Genomic DNA, 25989 nt, shown 5'->3' with positions numbered 1-25989 from the left:
AATCAGCTCTTTCATCTTACTGACATTCAGTGCCAGGTTGTTGCTGCGGCACCACTCCACTAGCTGGCATATCTCACTCCCGTACACCCTCTCGTCACCACCTGAGATTCTACCAACAATGTTTGTATCGTCAACAAATTTAGAGATGGTATTTGAGCTATGCCTCGCCACACAATCATGTGTGTTTAGAGAGTAGAGCAGTGGGCTAAGTACACACCCTTGAGGTGCACCAGTGTTGATCATCAGCGAGGAGGATATGTTATCACCAATCCGCATAGATTGTTGTCTTCCGGTTAGGAAGTTGAGGATTCAATTGCAGAGGGAGGTACAGAAGCCCAGGTTCTGCAACTTCTCAATCAGGATTGTGGGAATGATGGTATTAAATACTGAGCTATAGTCGATGAACAGCATTCTGACATAGGTGCTTGTGTTGTCCAGGTGGTCTAAAGCCATGTAGAAAGCCATTGAGATTGTGTCTGCCATTGACCTATTGTGGCGATAGGCAAATTGCAGTGGGTCCAGGTCCTTGCCGAGGCAAGAGTTCAGTCTAGTCATGACCAACCTCTCAAAGCATTTCATCACTGTTGATGTGAGTGCTACCAGGTGATAGTCATTAAGACAGCCTACATTATTCTTCTTAGGCACTGGTATGATTGTTGCCTTTTTGAAGCAAGTGGGGACTTCTGCCCATAGGAGTGAGAGGTTGAAAATGTCCTTGAATACTCCTGTTAGTTGGTTGGCACAGGGTTTCAGAGCCTTGCCAGGTACTCCATTGGGACCTTCTGCCTTGCGAGGGTTCACTCTCTTTAAAGACAGTCTAACATCGGCCTCTGAGACAGAGGTCACAGGGTCATCAGGTGCAGCAGGGATCTTCACTGCTGTAGTTGTTTTCTCCCTTTCAAAGCAGGTATAGAAGGCGTTGAGTTCATCTGGTAGTGAAGCATCACTGCCATTCATGCTTTGGGTTTCACTTTGTAGGAAGTAATGTCTTGCAGACCCTGCCAGAGTTGTCATGCATCCAATGTCAACTCCAACCTCATTTGAAATTATCTCTTCACCTTTGAAATAGCCCTCCGCAAATCATGCCTGGTTTTCTGGTATAGGCCTGGGTTGCCAGATTTGAATGCCACAGATCCAGCCTTCAGCAGATGATGTACCTCCTGGTTCATCCATGGCTTTTGGTTTGGGAATGTACAGTAAGTCTTTGTGGGCACACATTCATCCACACAGGTTTTAATGAAGTCGGTAACAACTGCAGCATACTCATCCAGGTTCGAAGATGAATCCCTGAATACAGTCCAGTCCACCGATTCAAAGCAGTCCTGTAGGCACTCCTGTGCTTCCCTTGTCCAAACTGTCTTGTCCTCACTGCTGGTGCTGCAGCCTTCAGTCTCTGCCTATACTCAGGGAGTAGAAGTACAGCCAGGTGATCAGACTTCCCCAAGTGAGGGTGTGGAATAGCACGGTAGGCATTCTAGATGGTGGTGTAACAATGGTCCAGTGTGTTGTTTCCTCTGGTATTGCAAGTGATCTGTTGATGCAGAAAGTTGTAAACTCAGCCAGTTCCATTGAGCATCGAGGACACTTTGAAAAGGTGATGTCTCAAAATGGCAGTATCCATCATCAAAGACACCCATCACCCAGAACATGCCCTTTTCTCATTGCTACCATCAAGCAGGAGGTACAGGAGCCTGAAGAGACACAGTCAATATTTCAGGAACAGATTTTCCCCTCCTTTATCAGATTTCTGATTGGACAATGAAGCCATGTACATATCTCACTATCTTTTCTCCTCTCTTTTTGCACTACTAATTTATTTTAATTTTAGATATATATTTTTGTTTTAATATATATTTTTTATTATCACCAATTGTAAAGTACTGCTGCTGCAAAACCATAAATTCTACGACATATGCCAGTGATATTAAATCTGATTCTGATTCCGTGCTTTGTCCAAGCAGGTGATGGAGATCATGAGCTTTGGTAGCAGTGCTGACAAAGTCCCGACTCCCTTGTGCAGTGGCCTCTATTACTGTGACCGTCGACAACCACATGGTACTTTTTGTGGTCAGAGCGGACATTTAGTATATTGGAGAAACCAACAATCAAGCAAACTATTTTATCCTGACCAGTTGTAGATGTTACTGGCGCTTCATTCACTTCAAGTTCAAGGTTATTTTCGGTAAATGGATCCACATTCTTCGGAGGCCAAGGTGCAAAATACAGTACACATGTCACACACAGCACATAGAGTTACGGTCTAGCACATGCAGTCACAAGTCCCTGAGTGACATGGCCTGAAGATTGCCAGTGTGAGGTGCATGTTTCTGTAAGACAGTATAATGTCAGTGACATAGTATAATAAAACAAACAGTCCTATAAAGATCCGAAACAGCAGCAATACAAGATGAAAAGTGACCAGAACAGGATGAGAATGTGAGTTTGGTAAATTTCAGCAGACTGGACATCAAGGAACAGTTTTAAGCATCTGCTGAAACCCAAGATCTCAGAGTCCATCAGACTTCACTTCATGGATGTTCCTCATGGGTCATGAGCTGATCGTAAGGACAGCAAACAACTCACTGGACACTTCCCGGAGAGAAAATGTCCCTAAAGCACATTGCAAAGAAGCCCTTATATGCAAAGTGCATGGAGGATAGAGGGCCACTGTGGCAAGAATAAAAGATAAAAAGCAAGAATACAATGCAGAATTGAGCAATTTTTTTTTAAATATTGAAAGCTGGAATGTGCTACAGTGAAATCAGATTCAATAAGAATTTACAATCATTAGTCAAGTTTGGAAGGATATTATTTTTTAGGGATGTGGGAATAGAGCAAGATTTCAATATTAATTGAATAGTCCCACTAAAGAGCTCACAAAGGGGCCAAATTGCTTTCTTGTCACTGCTTCACTTGAAGAAATAAAAAGGGCTTGATTATTAAAATAAAGGGAAGGGTTAAGTTCAGAATCAAAAATTGAAATGCTATTAAATAGATAAAAGAAGGGCATTTATGGAATTAAAAGCAGTAAGTAGATACGGTTAATGACTTTTTTGTGATATTCGCGTTATATAATGCTTCTTTTGGGACATTTCTCTGTTACGAGTTCAACAAAATTGCTGCAGGTATTTCAGAGTGTCCTGGGGTAGTGATAAGTGGGATATGAATAGATCAGTATGCACATCAGTATTCACCCAGGCGTAAACATACAAAGTAGTATCTACCACGCATTCTGTATGTAGTGGTGCTGAGGGACGTATCATGGACAAAGCTCCTTCTTTGTTTGAAATTATACAATGGGATCTTAAAAATCCAATTGAGGATTGTAGTGAAAGTACACAGATTGGTGACTTACTTGGGTGATGAATAGATCACTGGCTGGATGCAGGAAAATAGAATTTGATTGATGCATACATCAGAATGTCCTTTATTGACTACAGCTTGGCATTCAATACTACCATCCCCTCAAAACTAATCAATAACCTTCAAGGTCTGGGCCTCAGTTTCTCCTTGTGCAATTGGATCCTCAATTTCCTCACTTGCAGACCCCAATCAGTTTGGATTGGCAACAACATCTCCTCCACAATCTCCATCAGCAATGTTACACGACAGGCTGTGTGTTTAGCCCCCTGCTCTACTCACTTTACACTTATGACTGTATGGCTAAGTACATCTCCAATGCCATATTTAAGTTTGCTGATGAAACTGCTGTTCTTGGCTGAATCAAAGGTGGTGATAAATCAGCATACAGGAGGGAGAGTGAAAATCTGGCTGACTGGTGCCATAATAACAACTTCTCACTCAATGTTAGCAAGACCAAGGACTTGACTTCAGGTGGAAGAAACTGGAAGTCCATGAGCCAGTCTTCATCAGGGGATCAGAGGTGGAGAGGGTCAACAACTTTAAATTCCTTAGTGTTATCATTTCAGAGAAACCTGTCCTGGGCCCAGTACATAAGTGCAATTGTGCAATTATGCAAAAAAAAACATGGTGGTGCCTCTACTTCCTTAAGAGTTTGCAAAGATTTGGCATGACATCTAAAACTTTGACAAGCTTCTATAGATGTGCGGTGGAGAGTATGTTGACTGGCTGCATCATGGCCTGGTATGGAAACACCAATGCCCTTGAACAGAAAATCCTACAAAGTGTAGTGTATGCGGCCTTGTGCATCATGGGTAAAACCTTCCCGACCATTGAGCACATCAACATGGAGCCTTGTCACAGGAAAACAGCATCCATCATCAGGGATTCCCACCAACCAGGTCATTCTCTCTTCTCATTGCTGCCATCAGGAAGAAGGTACAGGAGCCTCAGGACTCACACCACGAGGTTCAGGAACAGTTATTACACCTCAACCTATCAAGCTCCTGAACCAGGATGGATAACTTCACTTACCCCATCACTGAAATATTCCCACAACCTATGGACTCACTTTCAAGGACTCTTCATCTCCCATTCTTGATATTTCCTGCTTATCTATTAATTGTCATTATTTCTTTCTTTTTGTATTTGCTCTTTTTGTTGTCTTTAGCATACTGGTTGTATGCCTAGTCGGTGTGGTTTTTTATTGACTATTGTGGTTATAGGATTTATTGAGTATGCCTGCAAGAAAATGAATCTCAGGGTTGTACAGTATATAGTGACATACATCTAGTTTGATAATAAATTTACTTTGAGTTTTCAACTTTGATTGATTGTCCTTGCAGGTATCCTTCCTTCCATACATACAATTCATTATGGATTGGATAGTGACAGCTTTATCAAGAGTTCCCCAGGTTTTTACTATGCAGCTTCCACCATTAGCTTCTGGGTTGTAGCACCTCATCTTGGCTGTGACCTGATCTGGCTTTACTGCCTGTTATGTTCTCCAACAACCAGCTCTGGTGTTGGTCTTGTGTTGACCCCATCCATCTTTCTGTCAGTGGCTTCCTTTCTGCCTTCCTCACTGGGTTATATACATGTCATTGACTCCTGAAACGGTTACTTTTTAATGAGCCACTGTGCCAACAAGACCATCCTGGGTGATGAAAATGTGTGTTTTGACTAAGCTCTTTTCCTCAGAGTGACCTGGAGTGGTTGAATCAAATAGAAGCCAAAGCCCCATCAGTACGAAACAACGCACACAAAATGCTGGAAGAACTCAGCAGGTCAGGCAGCACCTATGGAGAGGAATAAACAGTTGACTCTTCAGGCTGAGACCCTTCATCAGGACTGTAAAGGAAGGTGACAGAAGCCAGAATAGGAAGATGGGAGGAGGGGAAGGAGTAACTACAAGCTGGCAGGTGAGGGGGAAGGTGGGTGGGGGAGGGAAGATGAAGTAAGAATCTGGGAAATGATGGGTGGAAGAGCTGAAAAGTCAGTATAGAACTTGGAGATCAAAAAGCACACAGCATGACAAAGAATAGACAGCAGACTTCAAACTTTCCTTAGTGGTAGTATCTTTTTATATGGTTAGTTATTAATTGCTATACAACTTATCTCCTCTTGCATTCAACAAGATGTTTTAATTCATTAATTCATGTGATAGAAACATAGAAAACCTACAGCACAATACAGGCCCTTCGGCCCACAAAGTTGTGTCGAACATGTCCCTACCTCAGAAATTACTAGGCTTACCTTTAGCCCTCTATTTTACTAAACTCCATGTACCTAACCAAAAGTCTCTTAAAATACCCTATCATATCCACCTCCACTACCATTGCCAGCAGTCCATTCCACACACTCACTACTCTCTGAGTAAAAAACTTATCCCTGACATCTCCTCTGTACCTATTCCCTAGCACCTTAAACCTGTGTCCTCTTGTGGCAACCATTTCAGCCCTGGGAAAAAGCCTCTGACTATCCACACGATCAATGCCTCTCATCACCTCTATCATGTGGATGTCACTGACAAAACTTACATTTATTTTCTATCCCTAATTACAATAGATTAAATAGATTAGTAGATTATTCTACATGTGTTTGGGAAGAACAATTTGGAAAACATCATTAAGCTCTTACTGGTGATGTTTTATCTCTTTCATAATGTTTTACTATCCAGAAGGGACCTAGATTCAACCTCTGATCTTCTTCCCTAATTTGCCTGGAGACATTCAATTTCCCTTGTCCAGTGGAGGGGAAGGGAGTGTGTGGGAGTGAGGTGGTTAACTTCAATAGCAGTTCCTGCTTTTGATTGTTATAAAGTATTTTCTAGTAGATGGTCCGAATTTGTAAACTCTGGGTGAGTCACCTTTACATAGTTAGTGACAAGTTATTCAGCTCTGGCATTTTAAAAATCAAGTTTTAATATTGAAGTCTGATTTTTTTAATGAATGGGACAGAAAAGGAATCGTTGTAAGATTTCCATTATTGGTTCCATTTTGCAATATGGGGAGCACATTCTTTATTCTGAGTCTCAAAATGTCTATTCTTTAAGCAAATGATCCTATTTGACATTATATTTAATTCCAAATCTTCAATCTCTCTTATTGTTTCAGAGCTTTCTACACCCACTCTCAGATCATATTTTTGAGTCCTTATTTGCTATAGTGACTTTATTGCATGATAAAATACTGTACTTGTTTCTACTCGGAGTCTGTTTTCATTTTAACTCATTGCTTTCTGAGGGTTGAAAATAACACTTCACATATTTTGCCTTAATAGATTTGATTATATTTCTTGAAGTTAATTAAAATCAGCAACTGATATATTTTATGAATATTGGCTGGTTCATAAAATATCTTGAAAGTAAACAATAAGCCAGGCAACAAATCATAACCTTGAAAGAAGCAAGAGATTTTTAATGCCTTCCTGATGGGGGATAGAAGTGTATAACAAATGAACATGCTGTGCTACACTGATGCTGCTTCATGCACCCATTACGTCAACTTCCACCCTGCCCTCAAATTTACTTGGACCATATCTGATACCTCTCCTCTTTCTCAATCTCTCTTTTTCCATCTCTGGAGGCAGATTATCCACAGGTTTTTATAAACCTATTGACTCTCACAGCTGTCTTGACTAGACCTCTTTCCACCCTGTCACTTGAAAAAATACTATTCCCATTTCTCAGTTCCTCCGTCGCTGCTGCATCTGTTCTCAGGATGAGGCTTTCCAGTCCAGAATATCTGAGTTATCTTCTTCAAAGAATGAGGTGTCCCTTCTCTACTGTAAAGAGTAGGCAACCCATCTTTCCACCACCGCAACGGGGAGAGTCCTTAAGTCCTTAACTACAGCACCACCCCATGAACCTCTGCATCCAGCTCTGTTACTTCCACCATCTTCAATGGGATTTGACCATGAAACACATCTTTCCCTCCACCACCCAAACTCTCCATTTTCTGCAGGGATCACTCTCTCAGTGCCTTCCTTCTACATTTGTCCCTTCTCACTGATCTCGCTCCTGGCACTGATCCCTGCAAGCAGGACTGTTGTTCCTCCAAGGCAAAAGTGGCCTCCAAGTTGAGAAGGCCATGGGAATAGGAAGTAGAATTAAAATGGAAAATCATGCCTGTTGTGGTGGACAGAGTGAATGTGCTCAATTAAATAGTTCCCCAATCTGCATCAGTTTTCACTAGTATAGAGGTGGCTGCATCAAGGGCACCGGACACAGTAGGTGATCCAGATAAACTTCATGGTGAAGTGTTGCCTGACCTGGAAGGACTGTTGCTCCAAACCATCACCGATGGCACTGTTACCAACCTTATTGATTCTGGAGATCTCCCATCCACTGCCGGCAAGCTCATAGTTCCCTTACCCCACACTGCTTGTTTGTATCTCCTACACAAGATCCATAAAACTGACTGTTCAGGTAGCCCATTGTCTCTGCTTGTTTCTGCCCCACTGAACTCATGTCCACATATCTCGACTCCATTTTATCCCCATTGGTTCAGTCCCTTCCCATCTACATCCATGACACTTTACATGCTTTTAATCTCCTCACTAACTTTCAATTCCTTGGCAATGATCATCTCATTTTCATTATGGATGTCCAGTCCCTATACACTTCTAAATCCCATCAAGAAAGCCTAAGAGCTCTCCACCTTTTTTGTTGACAACGGACCCAACCATCCTCCCCCCCCCCCCCATTACCCTCCTCCATCTGGGGAAGCTGCTTCTCAAACTCAACAATTTCTCCTGCTCAAGGTGTAGCCATGGGCCCCAGCTATGCCTGCCTTTCCATTGGCTATGTAGTCTTCCCTAGTATTGCTCTCCATGCTTTTTGCACTTCATTGACGACTGCATTGGTGCTGCTTCATGCACCCATGCTGAGCTTGTCAATTTCATCAACTTTGTCTCCAACTTCCACCCTGACCTTAAATTCACTTGGTCCATTTCTAACATTACCCTCCCCATATTTGATCTCTCTGTCTCCATCTCTGGAGATAAACTATCTACCAATATCATTTATAAACCTACTGATTCTCATGGCTATCTTGACTCTACCTCTTTCACCCGGTTCCCTGTAAAATAAAGCCACTCTCTTTTCCTAGTTCCTTCATCTCTGCCGCATCTGTACCCAGGTTGAGACTTTCCTTTCTAGGACATCAGAGATGTCCTCCTCCTTCAAAGAATGGGGCTTCCCTTCCTCCACCATTGATGCTGCCCTCACTTGCATCTCCTCCATTTCCCAGACATCTATCGTAACTCCATATTTCTGATGTCTTAACAAAAGTACCTACTACCCCATTAGCCTCTGTATCTGGCACGTCGTTCACCGAAACTTCTGCCATCGTCAACTGGACTCTAGCACCAAACACATCTTTACCTTCCAGCCTTTCTCTGCTTTCCACAGGGATTGCACTCACTGTGATTCCCTTGCCCATTCATCCCTCCCCACTAATCTCCCTCTGCAAGCGGAAAAAGTGGTACACCTGCCATTCACCTCCTCACTTAACTTCATTCAGGGACCCAAACAATCCTTCCAGGTGAGGCAACACTTCACTTACAAATCTGTTGTGGTCATCTGCTGCATCAAGTGTTCCCAATGCAGCCTCCTCTACATTGGCGAGACCTGACGTAGATTGGGGGACTGCATTGTTCAGTACCTTTGCTCCATCCACAAAAAGTGGAATTTCTCATTGGCCAAAAATTTGAATTCTGATTGCCATTCCCGTTCTGATATGTTGGCCCATGGCGTTCTGCATAGGTACGCTCCAATGAGACAGGAAAGGATGGTAGGGTACAGGAACCGTGGTGTACAAAGGCTGTAATAAATCTAGTCAAGAAGAAAAGAAAAGCTTACAAAAGGCTCAAAAAACGAGGTAATGATAGAGATCTGGAAGATTATAAGGCTAGCAGGAAGGCGCTTTAGAATGAAATTAGGAATGGGAAAGAAGTACAGAGACTCCTCACAGAATGCTGCCAGAATTGAACTCTGAACTCTGAAACAACCTGATCTGTAATAGCGTCGTGCTAACCACAATGCAACTGTGGTACCCAGTAGGATAAATCTTTAATAAAATTCTTTGAAACCAAAACTTAAACCCTCAACTAATTAGACAGCACCTGTGGAGAAACAAAGAATAATATTCATATTTATTTATATAACGTTTAGGGCTAAACCTGGAAAATTTTATTTTTTCATCAGTTCTGAAAGATTTACACTAGTTTGTTTCTTCACAGGTGTTGTCTAAGCTGCTGAGGGTTTACAGCATTTAAGCTTTTATTTGAAAGTATTTTGTTGTTGTCCTTTTCTGTGCCCCCTCCCCTCTGGTTGCAGAAAGTTGTAAAATTAGTCTGCTCCATCATGAGATTATCCAGGACATCTTTAGGGAGTGGTGCCTCAGAAAGGCAGCGTCCATTATTAAGGACCCCCAGCACCCAGGGCATGCCCTTTTCTCACTGTTACCATCAGGTAGGAGGTACAGAAGCCTGAAGGCACACACTCAGCAATTCAGGGACAGCTTCTTCCCCTCTGCCATCCGATTTCTGAATGGACTTTGAACCCTTGGACACTACCTCATTAAAAAAAAATTGCACTACTTATTTTAACTTAACTATTTAAATATATATGGAAATATCTGGTTCATTGGGACTTGGGGAGAGCAGGCAGCGGCCCAGCACTTGGGGGTAACCAGGAGTAATAGCGTGCCCGTTGCTTAGTGACTGCATGCCCAATAGGCGCTGGAAGAACTCCGCGGTGCGCAACAACGACACGGACTATTGGCTGACTAGCAGAAGGAGTTCGTTAGAAGCGTTGGGAAGCATGGCTGGGAAAGTGGACCCGGAGTTGGAGCAGTTTTTGCAGAAAGTGGATGAAATCAGTAAGTGAGATCTCCGAGTGGTTAACTATAGGCACAGGTTACACGTTCCCAGTTATAATGCCGCATAAGCGGCTGACATAACCTGAAACATCGATTTTCCCCCCCGTTTGTAAAGGGTGGGTACACCTAATTCAATAGAGTTTAGATAGGGAAGCGTACATTGATTCTAAATTTAGACCAGGAATCACAGAATAAATTCTGTGGTTTATATTGGGGAACGTATATCTAATTATGGAGCTTTTATAAGAGGGTGCAGCTCTAATTTTAAGAAGTTTAAACAAAACAAGAAGCACACATTTAATTCTAAAGCGTTTATATTCGGCAGAACTCACCTGATTTTATGGAGTTTAGAAAAGGTTAATTTTAACTTAATTTTAAGGAATTTATATTAATTTAAAGAATTTTAAGGTCACACTTAATCCTATGGTTTATATAGGGAAGTGTTTACCTAATTATCTGTATTATCTGTATATATATATCATGCCTAATGCAATGGAATTTGTATTGGGAAGCGCTCGCCATTCAAATTCATCACCAGTCTTCGAGACCTGGGCCTCTTTACTTCCCTCTGCAATTGACAACCTGACTTATCGGTAGACATCAACCATTCAGGATTAATATGCAGATCTCCTTGCTGACCATCAATACAGGTGCACCCTGGTTGTATGCTTAGCCCTCGGCTCTACATTATAATCATGCATGACTATGTGACAAAGTGCACGCTCCACTGCCAGATACAAATCTACCAATGATGCAACTGTTATTAGATGAATTACAGGTGGTGATGAGTTAGATACTCTGTTGCGATACCAGCCAACTGGGACACCTGTTTGATTGGTGTCACAATGTTGTCCTCCCTCAACATCAGTGAACTGCAGAGTAAGATATCAGATGATCTGTCCTGGGCCCAGTCCACCATGCAATGGCTATGAAAGTGTAACAACATCTACCTTCTTAAGAGGTTAAAGGGGGGGGGGGGCAGAGTTAAGAAGGTAACATGCACTGTCCTAGATCCCCACCATCTGGGCTGTACCTGCTTCTTGCAACTGACATTTGTCATGGTGAGAGCTAGCAATGACTGAGCCCAGGTGCGGAGGAACAGTAGACTCCCATGTAGAGATGGAAACAATAAGTTATTTTATCTAGGAATTCCAACAGAACATCAGTCACATGACCTAGCATCACCATGAAACAAATCATTCTCAACACAAGGACCCCACAATCCATGCTAATCAGGAGTCCGCATTAAATAATCACAGAAAGTGATGGAAAGTGATAGAAATCATAGAAACTCTGTGACAGTCAGAGTTAACTTGACAAGATTAAACAGAAAGCACAAGGGCTTAATGACTCTAGTTAAGACAACGATGAATAAATCCAGGTGTTCGAGAAATCTAGCAGACAATGCTCTACGGCAGGACTCATGACAACAGTGGGCAGAAAGTAGAGAAGCCTGAAGTCCCACATCCGCCGGGTTCAAGAATAACACTTGAACCAACTAACAACACTCAAATCACCAGAGTTTAGCAACACAATGACTAGTTTGATCACTTCCACTGACTTTTTTGTTCTAATTGTGTTCATTCTTGTAAAATTATGCTTGTGTTTATGTTTTTCCTTGTGAATCCTGCTTATATGATGCTCAGTGCCTGTGATGCTCTTGAAAGTAAGTTTTTCATTACACATATGTATCCATGTACTTGTGCATATGATAATAAAATTGATTTTGATAAGAGTTTATAAAGGGAAGTGCACACTTAGTTCTATGGAATATATAAAGGGAGGCACACACTTTATTCTGAGGAGTTTATATAGACAGCATACATTTGATTTTATAGAGCTTATGGGGGAACGTACACCTAATTCTAATGAGTTTATATAGGGGAGCAAATTGATGTTAGGGCAAATAATTTTATTCTTTTTATAAAGGGGCTCCATACCTAATTTTATCCAGTTTATTTAGAGGTTGTGTACCTACTTTGATGGTGATTATATTGGGGATTGGATGCCTTCGTGTATACTCTACCTTTATGTTGGGTTTTGCATGTCTTATTTTATACTTTTCCTCAGGAGGAATGCATATAGCTAATTTTGTAGAGTTTAAAATATCTACTTACAGTATATAGGATTTATATATTGTGCAAATACAGTATAATTCTGTGAGATTTATATTTATCATGCACATATTGATATCAAGATTTATAATTTGCTATGCAAACCCCTTTCTTTACTAGGACTTGGAAATAATGAACATTTTTAATGTAAAAAATGTTATTTCCAATTTAATTCCATAAGAAGTGTGTCATCTTGCTCCCTTTTAGAGCCATAAAGGCATAGAACATTGTAGCACAGAAAGAAGCCCTTCAGCCCACCTGCTGTGCTGAACTGTTATTCTGCCTTGTCCCATTGACCTGCATCTGAACTGTAGCTCTCCCTACCCTCCCATCCATGTATCAAATTTCTCTTAAATGTTGCAATCAAACCACTGGCAGCTGTTCCACACTCTCACCACCCTCTGAGTGAAGAAGCTCCCCCTCAGGTTTCCCTTAAATATTTCACCTTTCACCATTAACCTTTCACAGGGAGGGAGAGCAGGCAGATGTCCTGGTACATGTTGGCACCAATGACATAGGAAGGAAAAGCAAAGAGGTCCTGAAAGGAGAATTTAACGAGCTAGGTAGAAAGCTGAGAAGCAGGACCTCCTGGGTAGTAATTTCTGTATTGCTACCTGTGCCATGCGCCAGTGAGGGCTGAAACAGGATGATTTGGCAGATTTACACGTGGCTGAGAAGCTGGTCCAGGGGGCAGGGCTTCAGGCTCTTGTATAATTGGAATCTCTTCAGGGGGAGGTGTGACCTGTTCAAAAGTGATGGGTTGCATCTGAACCCGAGGGGGACCAATAATCTCATGGGCAGGTTTGTTAGAGCTATTGGGGAGAGTTTAAACTAATTTGGCAGCGAGGTGGGAACCGGAATGATGGGACTCAGGATAGGACGGATGGTAAAAAAGCAAAGATAGCATCCAGTCAGACTGTCAGGAAGGACAGGCAGGTGATGGGGCAAAAATGCAGCCAGCAGGGTGAGGATCAGTGCATTCGGGATGCAGAATCAAAAAGGGTAGCAAACACCTTACTCAAAGTGTTACATCCCAATGCACGGAGTTGCATTATTACAGACTGTCGGGTATGATGTGGTCAACACTGAATCGTGGCTGAAGGATGGTTGTTGTTGGGAGCTGAATGTCCAAGATTATACGTTATATCAGAGGGATAGGAAGGTAGGCAGAGGGGGTGGTGTGGGTTGGCTAGTAGAGAATGGCATCAATTTACTGTTTGCAGTAGAAAGATGTGACATAGGATTGGAAGATGTTGAATCCTTGCGGGTTGAGTTAAGAAACTGCACGGGTAAAAGGACCCTAATGGCAGTTACAGGCCTCCCAACAACAGCTGGGATGTGGACCACAGATTACAACGGGAAATAGAAAAAGCATGTCAAAAGGGCAATGTTATGGTAGTCATGGGAAATTTCAACATGCAGGTCAATTGGGAAAATCAGGTTGGTAATGGATCTCAATAGAGTGAGTTTGTTGAATGACTATGAGATTGCTTTTCAGATCAGTTTGTTGTTGAGGCTACTAGGAGATCAGCTATACTGGATTAGGTGTGGCAAATTAAATACAATGTTGGAAAATGCATGATCATGCACTTTGGTAGAAGAAATAAATTTTCAAAATGGGGGGAAAATCCAAAAATCTGAGATGCAAAGGGACTTGGGAGTACTTGTGCAGAATGTCCTGCAGGTTAACTTTCAGATAGAGTCAGTGGTGAGGAAGGCAAATGCAAAGTTAACATTCATTTCAAGAGGTCTAGAATACAAGAGCAGGGATGTGATGCTGAGGCTTTATAAGGCACTGGTGAGGTCTTGCCTTGAGTATTGTGAACAGTTTTGGGCTCCTCATCTTAGAAGAGATGTGCTGGCATTGGAGAGGGTTCAGAGGAGGTTCACAAGGATGATTCCAGGAATGAAAGGGTTTTCATATGAGGAATGTTTGATGGCTCTGGGTCTGTACTCACTGGAGTTCAGAAGGATGAGGGGGGATCTCATTGAAACCTTTCGAATGTTGAAAGGTTTAAATAGGGTAGATGTAGAAAGGATGTTTCCCATGGTGGGGGAGTCTAGGACAAGAGGGCACAGCCTCAGGATAGAGGGGTATCCATTTAAAACAGAGATGTGGAGAAATTTCTTTAGTCAGAGGGTAGTAAATTTGTGGAATTTGTTACCACAGGCAGCTGTGGATGCCAGGTCATTGGGTGTATTTAAGGCAAAACTTGATAGGTTCTTGATTGGGCATGGCAACAAAGGTTATGGGGAGAAGGCTGGGGAGTGGAGCTGAGGAGGAAAAAAAAAGATCAGCCATGACTCGATGGGCCAAATGGCTTAACTCTACTCCTATGTCTTAGGGTCTTAACCTATTTATGCCCCTTAAGATATTCTCTACCTCTATCAAATTTTCCCTTTCTCCTACGCTCCAGAGAACAGAGTATTAACCTATTTTGCCTGTTGGAGATTGTTTGGCTGTTTCAGCGCTCTGCAGTCTCTGAGGGGATTCTGGGAGGCAGAGGCAGCGGCAGCGTGCGGGGACCTTGTGGAGAGAAAGCTGTGAGCTGATGTTCAGTTCCATTTTGCTGATTACAGCTTCTGTTGTTTGCCATTATGCCATTCATGTGTACGTCCTATACTGTTTGTCCACCCAAAGTACAACACCTCACACTTGTCTGCATCAAATTCCATCTTCCATTTTTCCAGTTGATATAGATCCCGCTTCAAGCTTTGAGAGCCTTCTTCGCTGTCACTACATGGTACAACAAAGTTGCTTTATTACTCAGTTTCTCTATTTGCTCCTTTACATTTAGCGGATCTAGTTGAAGGAATTAGGTCTGATGATCCTGCAATAAGAGACGAGGCTTTTCAGAAAGCAGACGAGAAGTTGATGAAACAGTCTGAAGAATCTGAGATCATGGATGGGTGCAGAGTAACGACTAACCGGACACTGATTAACAAAAATCCTTCCTCCAGTGCACCACCCAGATATTCTAATCTGCCAGGAAAATATGTGAGTCTTCAGTTAGTTTTGTCATTTGAAATGTTGCTAAATGCTTGTTCTCTTGTGGCACAGTGATTCAAAGAGTATAAGTCCCTGATATTCGACTATTGGATTATATTACTGCTTGCCTCACTTTAAACATTATAGATATGAGATCAGTATCAGTGTAAAAATACAGTACATTTTGTGAAGTTTAGGGCATAAGATGTCACAAATTGTTATCTTTATGGATGCTGAACAGCATGTATTGTGTTTTGTTATTTTTGAATTTTGTAGCTCTTTGTTTTAAAGTAAGGGACACTTGTGAAGAATTCATTATGTAGGACGTTATGTAAGTTGAATATATACTGTATGTGTATTAAGTCAAGAAGACATAGGTGCAGATATAGGTCATTAGGCCCATTGAATCTGCTCCACCATTCCATCATGGTTGATTTACTATCCCTCTCAACCCCATTCTCCCCTCTTTTCCCCATAACCTTTAGCACCCTGACTGATCAGGAACCTATCAACCTTGTGATTTAGATATACCCAATCACTTTGACTTCACATCCATCTGTCGCAATTAATTCCACAGATTCACCATCCTCTGGTTCAATGCATTTCCCCTCATGTCTGTTTTAAATGGATACTCTTCTACTCTAAGTTTGTGCCCTCTGGTCCTAGACTCCGCCAATATAGGTAATCTTGGCCTTTCATTATTTGATAGGTATCTTTTTTCTTTCTTTCTTTTTCAATCTTTTTATTGAGTTTCATATAAATATAAAAAAAACATAACATAATAATGAATAGGTTATGAATACAATAGACTTAAGATTACATTAATAATAGGATAATGATATCCTATTAAACATCAACAACAAAAAAGTACATTAATCAATCAAGTCTATATAATTATATATGAAAAAAAACAAAACTAATCATCAAAAGAAAAAGAAAAAAAAATTAGAAATGTGTGAAAGAAAATATATATATGAAACAAACACTAAACTAAAACTAACATGGGCAATAATAACAGTTTATAAGTATATGATAGTGTCAAAGAACTCCGGAACTCCATACCTGAACAAGAATAAACAAAGAGAAGGTCTGGGAAAGGCCAAATTAATTCATATGAAAATGTCCGATGAACGGTCCCCAAGTTTCTTCAAATTTAATTGACGAGTCAAAAATAGTGCTCCTAATTTTTTCCAAACTCAGATAAGAAATAGTTTGAAAAAGCCACTGAGACGTGGTAGGAGGGTTTACTTCTTTCCAATTTTGTAATATAGACCTTCTGGCCATTAATGTTACAAAAGCAATCATTCGTCTGATTGAAGGAGAAAACTGATTACCATCCTCATTTGGTATACCAAAGATTGCAGTAATAAAGTTAGGTTGTAAATCGATGTTCCAAATTGAGGAAATGGTAACGAATATGTCCTTCCAATAGTTATGTAAAGTAGGACATGACCAAAACATATGGGTCAGTGAAGCCACTTCTGAATGACATCTATCACATTGAGGGTTAATATGAGAATAAAATCGAGCAAGTTTATCTTTAGACATATAAGCTCTATGTACAATTTTAAATTGTATTAAAGCATGTTTAGCACATATAGAAGAAGAATTAACCATTTGTAAAATTTTTTCCCATTTATCTGTTGGTATATTGTATCGAAGTTCTTTTTCCCATTGTTGTTTAATTCTATCAGACATCTCTGGTTGTATCTTCATAATCATGTTGTAAATAAAAGCAACTAATCCCTTCTGACAAGGATTTAAGGTAAAAATCAAATCTGAGAAATCTGTTGAAGTTGAGTTGGGAAAAGATGGTAAAACTTTATGTAAAAAATTTCTGATTTGTAAATATCTGAAGAAATTAGATTTAGGTAATTTAAATTTATTGGAAAGTTGGTCAAAAGACATCAAAGTACCTTCAAAAAAAAGCTCACGAAAACATTTTATACCTTTCCTTTTCCATATGCTAAAGGCTTGATCTGTCAAGGAAGGTTTAAAGAAAAAATTAAATAAAATAGGGCTATCAAGCACAAAGTTTTTCAAAGTAAAAAATTTCCGAAATTGAAACCAAATTCGTAATGTGTGTTTAATAACAGGATTAGATATCTGTTTATTAAATTTAACTAAATCAGCAGGAAGAGAAGAACCAAGAACAGAGAATAAAGAATATCCCTTTACTTCATTGCATTCCAAATTTACCCACTGCGGACACAATAATGAGTCCAAATCTAATTTCCAATACGTTAGGTTACGAATATTATTCGCCCAATAATAAAATCTAAAGTTAGGCAAAGCTAAACCACCATCTTTTTTAGATTTTTGTAATTGCCTTTTACTTAACCTGGGGTTTTTGTTTTGCCACACAAATGAGGAAATTTTTGAATCAATGTTGTCAAAAAAGGATTTAGGAATAAAAATTGGTAAGGCTTGAAATAAATATAAAAATTTCGGTAAAATCATCATTTTAATAGCATTAATCCGACCAACTAATGATAAGAATAAGGGAGACCATCTTGTAGTAAGATGTTGTATTTGAAGAAGCATAGGTAAAAAATTCAATCTAAATAAATCTTTATATTTCTTGGTAATTTTTATACCTAAATAGGTAAAATTATCAGTAACAACTTTAAATGGAATCCTGTCATTCAATAAAGTTTGCGCATTTAAAGGGAATAATTCACTCTTATCTAAGTTTAATTTATAACCAGAAAAACTACCAAATTGAGCCAACAAGGATAAAATAGTGGGAATAGATCTATCAAGATCAGAAATATATAACAGCAAATCATCAGCATAGAGTGATAATTTATATAATTTCTCATTACGAGTAATACCAAAAATATTAGGAGATTCACGAATAGCAATGGCTAAAGGTTCTAACGCAATATTAAATAATAAAGGACTTAAAGGACAACCTTGTCTCGTACCACGAGATAATTGAAAAAAGGAGGATCTATAATTATTTGTAAGAACAGAAGCAACAGGTTTATAGTATATTAGTTTAATCCATGATATAAAATTAGGACTAAAATTAAAATTTCTCAATGCATTAAATAAATATGTCCATTCAACTCTATCAAAGGCTTTTTCAGCATCTAATGAGATAACACATTCTGGGACTGTGGGTGATGAAGTATGAATTATATTAATCAATTTTCTAACATTAAAAAAAGAATACCGATTCTTAATGAAACCAGTTTGATCTTCTGAAATAATCTGTGGTAATACCTTTTCTAATCTAGTGGCTAAAATTTTTGTAAGAATCTTAGAATCTACATTTAATAATGATATAGGGCGATAAGATGTACATAAAGTAGGATCTTTATCTTTTTTAAGAATTAGAGAGATAGTAGCTTCATAAAAAGACTGAGGTAATCTCTTCTTAGCAAATGCATCGTTAAAGATTTCACATAACCAAGGGGAAAGCAAAGAAGAAAAAGTTTTGAAAAATTCTACAATATAACCATCAGGGCCAGGAGCTTTCCCTGAATTCATTGATGAGACAGCCTCACCTATTTCGGCCATAGCGATAGGAGCATCAAACAATCTACGATCTTCACCAATCAGTTTAGGAATATTCAAATTGTTAAAAAAATTATCCATCATGGACAGATCACCATCAAATTCTGATTGATATAAAGATTTATAAAAATCTTGAAAAGTATTATTGATTTCTTTATGATCAGTGGTTAAATTACCATCTTGTTTACGAATTTTAATAATTTGTCGCCTGGTCGAAATAGCTTTTAATTGATTAGCTAACAGTTTACCAGTTTGATCACTGTGAATATAGAATTGAGCTCTAGTCCTAATTAATTGATTTTCAATTGAAGAAGATAATAATAAACTATGTTCCATTTGAAGCTCAACTCTCTTCTTATAAAGTTCTATGGTAGGAGTCACGGAATAAATCTTATCAATTTCCTTAATTTTATCCACTAATAAAGCAATATCTAAATATCTTTGTTTCCTTTTACCAGCGGAATACGAAATAATTTGTCCACGGATAAAAGCCTTAAAAGAGTCCCAAAGTATTCCTCTGTCAATTTCTTCAGTATAGTTTGTTGAGAAAAACAAATCAATTTGCTGTTTTATATATGTGACAAATTCTGGGTCTTGAAGCAGAGTAGCATTAAGTCTCCAAGACCTAACATTATTGGAAAAGTCCGGAATCTTAATAGATAACTTCAAAGGTGCATGATCCGAAATAGTAATAGAATCATATTTACAATCAATAACATCCGTTAATAACCGATGATCAATAAGAAAGTAATCAATTCTAGAATAACTATGATATACATGTGAAAAAAATGAAAATTCTTTATCTTTAGGGTTCAAAAACCGCCATATTTCTGTAATTCCCGAATCAACCATAAAAGAATTAATAAGTAAGGCTGATCTATTCAGAAGAGTTCGAATAGGTTTAGATCTATCCATCAAAGGATTCAAACAACAATTAAAATCTCCACCCATTATCAACATATATTCATTCAGATTAGGAAGGGAAGTAAATAAACATTTAAAAAATTCAGGGCAGTCAAAATTTGGGGCATAAATATTAACTAGAACCACTTTCCGATTGAAAAGTGAACCAGTTATCAACAAAAATCTGCCCTGTGGATCAGAAATAATTTCGTGATGTATAAACAAAATTGAGGGGTCTATAAAAATAGACACACCCCTAATTTTAGCGGTACAATTCGAATGAAATTGTTGACCCTGCCAGAACCTAAAAAAACGTTGATTATCCTCCCTCCTAATATGGGTTTCCTGTGCAAAAATAATATTAGCATTCAATCTATGGAATACCTTAAATATTTTTTTACATTTAATTGGATGATTTAAACCATTAGTATTCCAAGAGATAAAATTAATAGATTTATCCATCATGCCAATATTAGTTGTGTATATCATAATAGGTTAAAAAGACACATAACCCATAATTTAGGAAAAAGAAAAATAGATTCAGGAGCAACCGGAGAACATGACACCTCAACAATATTAATAATTTAAAGTTGGCCCATAAACTAAAAGCAGAAAAAAACGCAAAAGCGTGAAAAAAGATCCCCACCCCCTCCCCCCACCCTTCGAAGAAAAGCCAAGCGGCAGGCGCATAATCGAACACTAACCTTACCCCCATTTCAAGATGGCAGCTCCATAAAAAGTTTTTTTAAAAAAAACTATGTAACACCCATATTTAAATATAGGGTTGCAAAAAGAAAATATATGTCAATCAGAATGAGAAAACTAATATAATAAAACAAACAATCTTTAACAAAAAAAAATAAACATCAAAATTTAAGAGTGTAATATACCTTTAAAAAAATTTCATATATAAATGCAAGAAAGATGACGTTTCAAAAGCAAAGACTTATGGGAAGAAGAAACGACATTTTGAAAAAGCCATCTTACAAAATATAAATGTAGATTCAACAATCTATTAAAAAAGTTTAATAATAAAAAAAAATACCAAAATAGGATCAAAAAAGATTCAATAAACACTACAATATATATAAAAAAAAACTAAAAAAAATTCAAAACATTCGTCCCATTTCTAAGTACAGGCAAACAAATAAATGTTTATAAAAAGCAGAGTCTTATGGGAAGAAGAAATGACATCTTGAAAAAAATAAATCATTATTACAAGATATAGATGTATATATCTGAAACAGAAAAAAGAATAAAATAAAAAAAATATTATAAAAGTTAAGAAAGCATCCATAAAACAGTGATAATAGTGAAAAATAAGAGCCAGACCCGTAGAACGGGATAGAAAGTTATAACCCAACTTCGTAGGTTACTTAAAATGAGATGGCACCCTCTCTCCGAGGAATCTTCAACATGACACATAGTTCAAGTTGCACTAGAAGATCTATATTCTTCAACAAATTTCTTCGCTTCTTCCGGTGTTTTGAAAAATTGCTGACTGTTGTCGTTTAACGTAATTCTGAGCTTCGCTGGATACATTAAAGCTTGTTTAAGGCCAATCGAATAAATCTCTGCCATCACTGGTTTAAAAGCGATTCTTGATTTCATTACATCATAAGAATAATCTTCAACAATTCGAAATGAATTGGTGTTATAAGAAATCATGCCTTTTTTACGAGCTAATCGAATTAAAAGCTCTTTCTCCCGAGGATAATGAAGGCGAACAATCACCGCTCGTGGTTTATCAGACAGAGCCGAAAATTTCGCAACTCTGTGAACACGATCGATAACAGGTTTAGCTTGCAAACCTTCAGCACTGAAAGTTTCCCATAGTAAATTAGAGAAAAATTCAGTTAAATCACCGGACTCAACTTTTTCGGGAAACCCGATGATACGCAAATTCTGTCTACGAGATCGATTTTCGAGATCAGTAATTTTAAACTTATACTGATCCATAGTTTTAGCATTCGACTCTACCTTCTTCTCCAACGCTTCAATTGTACGTACTTTTGCACAAATGGATTTTTCAAGAGTCGCGATCTTATCTTCATGCCCCTGAATGTCCGATGCCTGCGATTGAAGTTTAATTTCAAGCGATCTATCAGCTTCTTCAAGTTCGGATATTTTCCTGGTAAGCTTATTTTCCAAACTTGTCAGTCTGCTTCCCAATCTACCATCCAATCTGCCTTCCAGACTCGAAAGTTTAATATCCAGTTTAGCGTCCAAAAGAGTAGAGATTGCGTCGATGGATACAGGTTCCTTAGACAATTTCTTGCTTGTAGCCATTTTAAGTTTGTCGAGATTAGATCAAATATTATTTTAGGAAGAAAAAGTTAATCAAAAGTATCAACCCATGTGATTAAATTCGAAAAGATTTAATTAAGGGGTGATTATAGTTGAAAAAATGAAGAGCGCCTAAAGGCAGATGTTTACGTCGCCATCTTGAAACTCCACCCCATTTGATAGGTATCAGTGAGATCCCCCTTCCCTTTATTCTTCTAAAGTCCAGCAAGTACAGGCTCAAAGCCGTCAAACACTCCTCTTATGTAAACCTTTTCGTTCCCGGAATTTTTCTCGTGAACCTCCTTTGGACCCTCTCCAATGCCAGCATATCTTTTCTTAGACAAGGTGGCCAAACCTGCTCACAGTACTCTTAAATGCAGTCTGATCAATGCATTATAAAGCCTTAGTCCATGTTTTCACCTGTTTTTGAGTCATCTTGGACATGTATATTGTTGGACAAAGACCTCAAACTACCCATATTGTGGAAGCTACCATGCAATAGCCATCCCACATTCAAAGAATTTTCACACAGCCTCCTGGCCTATGAAAAAACAGGTCATATTTGACTTTGAGAGACTGTCTAATAAGGGAATATATGAAATAGTTTGAGGTTTCAGGTTGCTTTAGGGAAAGGTAAACTGGACAAGTATTACATAACAGAAAGTCTGTATTCATATTAAATCTAAAAATCGCCATGAGGACAGTGGTAATACCTGGGAACATTTTCAATGTTCTATTAAAACTAAGCAAGATATTATTTTAAACCAAGCGTCGTTATGCATTCCTGGATGCTGATTTCAGCAATATCTTTGGTCCATTATGGTTGAATTGAAGCAAATGAGTGACCGGCTACAGTCTAGTTTATCTAAATAGTAGCTATGTTTCAGTTATCTGGCATCTCTTAATTTTTCTACTGATCCTTGTCTGTTCATGACAGCTAACTTCAAAATCTGTTTCTCATAGGGAGTGCAAGGGAATGCAAGAATGAGCCAAGGTAAGATGTATTTTTGTTAAATATAATTTCTGACAAGTTTTTGTGTAGCTCCAAGGTGGCCTTTTATTATATGCAAATAAGTAGAGTGGTCTGTACTCTATAAGGAACTAACCCTAGAATCTAGATTGTATAGCACTGTTTGTTTGTTATGTATAATGTGATTTTGGTCAAAATTTTGGTTGTAATTTGCAATTGCAGTAATGTAGCATGCATTATACTGTTTCTATGTTGGCACCATATGCCTTGCATATTGAAAATGTGGTAAATCAGCATTGAGGAAACTATTGTTCACAACTATGGGCCAGCTATACCACAGCAGATACTGTTTTCTGAGTTAGGCAATTGGGGATTTATTGATCCCAGTGTAGTTGGCACTGTGCCCAAATAGAAAATGCTCAGTCATTAATATTAATACTTCAGTTTGTCATAAAATCTTGATGTAACCCTGTAAAAAGAAGCTTAACTTTTTTTTTCATTGATTAATATCTTTTTGTGGCATTTCAGAGAATTTCTTATCAGTTCTTGAGAGGGACGCAGAGGAGAGAGCAAAAAGAAGAAAGGAAAGTCAAATGCTAGCCAATGGTAAGCAATTTATCCATAAACCCTTGTAGGAGCCATTTATTCTGTGTTGTGCGTTTATTATGGTAACTAGCATTGGAAAAATGAAGGGAATAAGTTACGTATTCTTGCTTATTTCATGGCAGTTTATGGCTTGGGACCAGAGCAGGTTGTATCTTTTGCTGACTGTTGAGATTACGCTCAACAATGCTAAATATTGTATAGATTACACTTGGGTATGCTTCAAGATTGTATGTTTGGTAATTGCTAATAAAGGATTGAATAAAGGATTTGTCTCAATGGAATAATTATTTCATTGGAGCTGAGGGCAGTCATGCAAGTATAACAGAATGGATTCCAGAAGATAAGTCATAGCATAGATGTATTTTTCTCTCTGTTTTCACATTCATCTTTTTTTATATTTCTATTCTCACTGTAATCTTCTGCAGCATTAAAAGAGAAGGGGAATGCAGCATTCAAAAATGAGGACTACGTTACTGCTGTACAATGCTACACAGAAGGCCTGGAAAAAATTCGAGATTTTCAAGCCCTGTACACCAATCGAGCACAGGTATGCATAACCACTTAACTATCTCCTTCCCCGATATCTCGGCCAGCTCCTCCAACATGCCGGCTGGCCCCTTCGACAGCTCGGCTGAGTCTGCCGCCGACACCAGTCCAGCTGCTCTGATCAATGAACAGCTCACTGATGGAGTAGCCCTGTAGAGTCCAAAATTCTTGGAGTAGAATTGTCTTTGGATCGTAAAAAAACAAATTTTACAAAGAAGAAAGCTCCTTTGGGCCTCTGAGTTGCATCTGCCACCATCTTACTGGAAGTTTCAGTTGGCCAGGATATGTTCACGAAATAATTTCAAGGATCTTTAAGATAGATCAAAATTGTCGAAAGAAATAGATGGGCATTAACATCAAAGAATAATTTATGGATAGAATTTATATTGTGCAGTACTGTATATTCTAGTATTGGAATTTCTGCAGACATTGCAGTAATTTAACAGTTAAAATTCCTAGTTCTGGCCTTGGCAACTGACTGAACCAAACAGACTAATGTGTACATATTGTGGTAGCTGTCAACCATAATAGAAATGCTCCCTTAGAGTCAGAGTCATACAACATGGAAGTTAGCTCTACAGTCTATTTAGTCCATGCTAATCAAGATTCCCATTTGCCTATATTTAGCTCATATTCCTCTAAATGTTTCCTATCCATGTATTTATTGGAGTAACTTTTAAATGTCAATATTCCTCCTTCAACCATATCCTCTGGCAGTCATATACTGACTACTCTCTGGGTGAAAAAGTTGACCGTTGGGTTCTGATTTAAATCATTCCCCTTGCACCTTAAATTCATGCTCATTAGTTCTTGATTCTCCAGCCTTGTGGAAAAAGGCAGTGTGCATTGGCTCTGCCTATGCACCACATGATTTTATACAACTATATAAACTCACCCTTTATTCTCCTACTCTCCAGTGAAAAATGTACCAACCTGCTCAAACTTCCTTCACAACTCAGTCCCTCAAGTCCTGGGAACATCCTCATAAATCTTTCTACTCTTTTCAGCATAATGACATCTTTCCTATAGCAGAGTGCTCAAAACTGAATGCAATATTTCAAATGTGGCCTCACCAGTATTTTGTACAACTGCTATGTAAGTTCCCTACTTCTATACAAATGCCCTGACTGATGAAGGCCAATGTGGCAAAAGTCTTCCTCAATTGCCGCCTTTTCAACTTGTAATGCCATTTTAAGGAACCTTGTACCTGCACTTCATGGTCCCTTTAATCTACATATCTTCTTGAAAGTTCTACCTTCACTTATCTTCCCAAATTGCAAAACCTCACACTTAGCCAAATTCAGCTCCATTCGCCATTCTTTAGATCACTTACCCAGTTGATCAAGATCCTTCTATAAATCCTAAAAAACATGATTACTGTCAATGACATCACCTCTTTTAGTGTCATCTACAAAATTACTCCCCGTGCCTTATACATTCTCATCAGAATCATTGTTACAGATGACAAATAGCAATGGGTCTGGCACCAAGTCCTGAGGATGCACCAGTAGTCATGGGCCTCAATCTGAGAAACAACCTTACATGTTCACCTTCAGCTTTCTATCATTTATTTAGCTAACTCTCCCTGGATCCTACGCAACCTGTCATGTGGAACCTTATCAGAGATCTTACTGAAATCCAAAAAGACTTATGTCTGCCACCCTACTCTCATTGACCTTCTTGTTTACTTCAAAAAAACAAACAGATTTGTGAGATATGATTTCCCATGCACAAAGCCATAGCAATTATCTGCAATCAACCCCAGTCTTTCCAAATGTATGGATATCTTAACCATCATAATCCCCTCTA

The 25989-nt window shown here is 38.7% G+C and overlaps 1 protein-coding gene across 1 annotated transcript in view; it reads left to right on the top strand.

Annotated features, from left to right (window-relative positions):
* The first annotated feature begins 10169 nt into the window (after positions 1-10169).
* Positions 10170-25989, top strand: part of ttc12 (tetratricopeptide repeat domain 12) — a 49729-nt gene continuing 33909 nt past the window's right edge. Inside the window, exons 1-5 of the mRNA XM_059956846.1 lie at positions 10170-10244; positions 15157-15356; positions 23022-23052; positions 23557-23634; positions 24060-24181. Coding sequence (XP_059812829.1) covers positions 10187-10244; positions 15157-15356; positions 23022-23052; positions 23557-23634; positions 24060-24181 — 489 coding nt within the window. The 5' untranslated portion in view covers positions 10170-10186. The remainder of the gene's footprint in view (positions 10245-15156; positions 15357-23021; positions 23053-23556; positions 23635-24059; positions 24182-25989) is intronic.

Source organism: Hypanus sabinus, chromosome X2, assembly GCF_030144855.1.
Source record: "Hypanus sabinus isolate sHypSab1 chromosome X2, sHypSab1.hap1, whole genome shotgun sequence".
In the NCBI taxonomy this organism is placed as follows: domain Eukaryota; kingdom Metazoa; phylum Chordata; class Chondrichthyes; order Myliobatiformes; family Dasyatidae; genus Hypanus; species Hypanus sabinus.
This window is presented reverse-complemented; position numbering and strand designations above follow the sequence as displayed.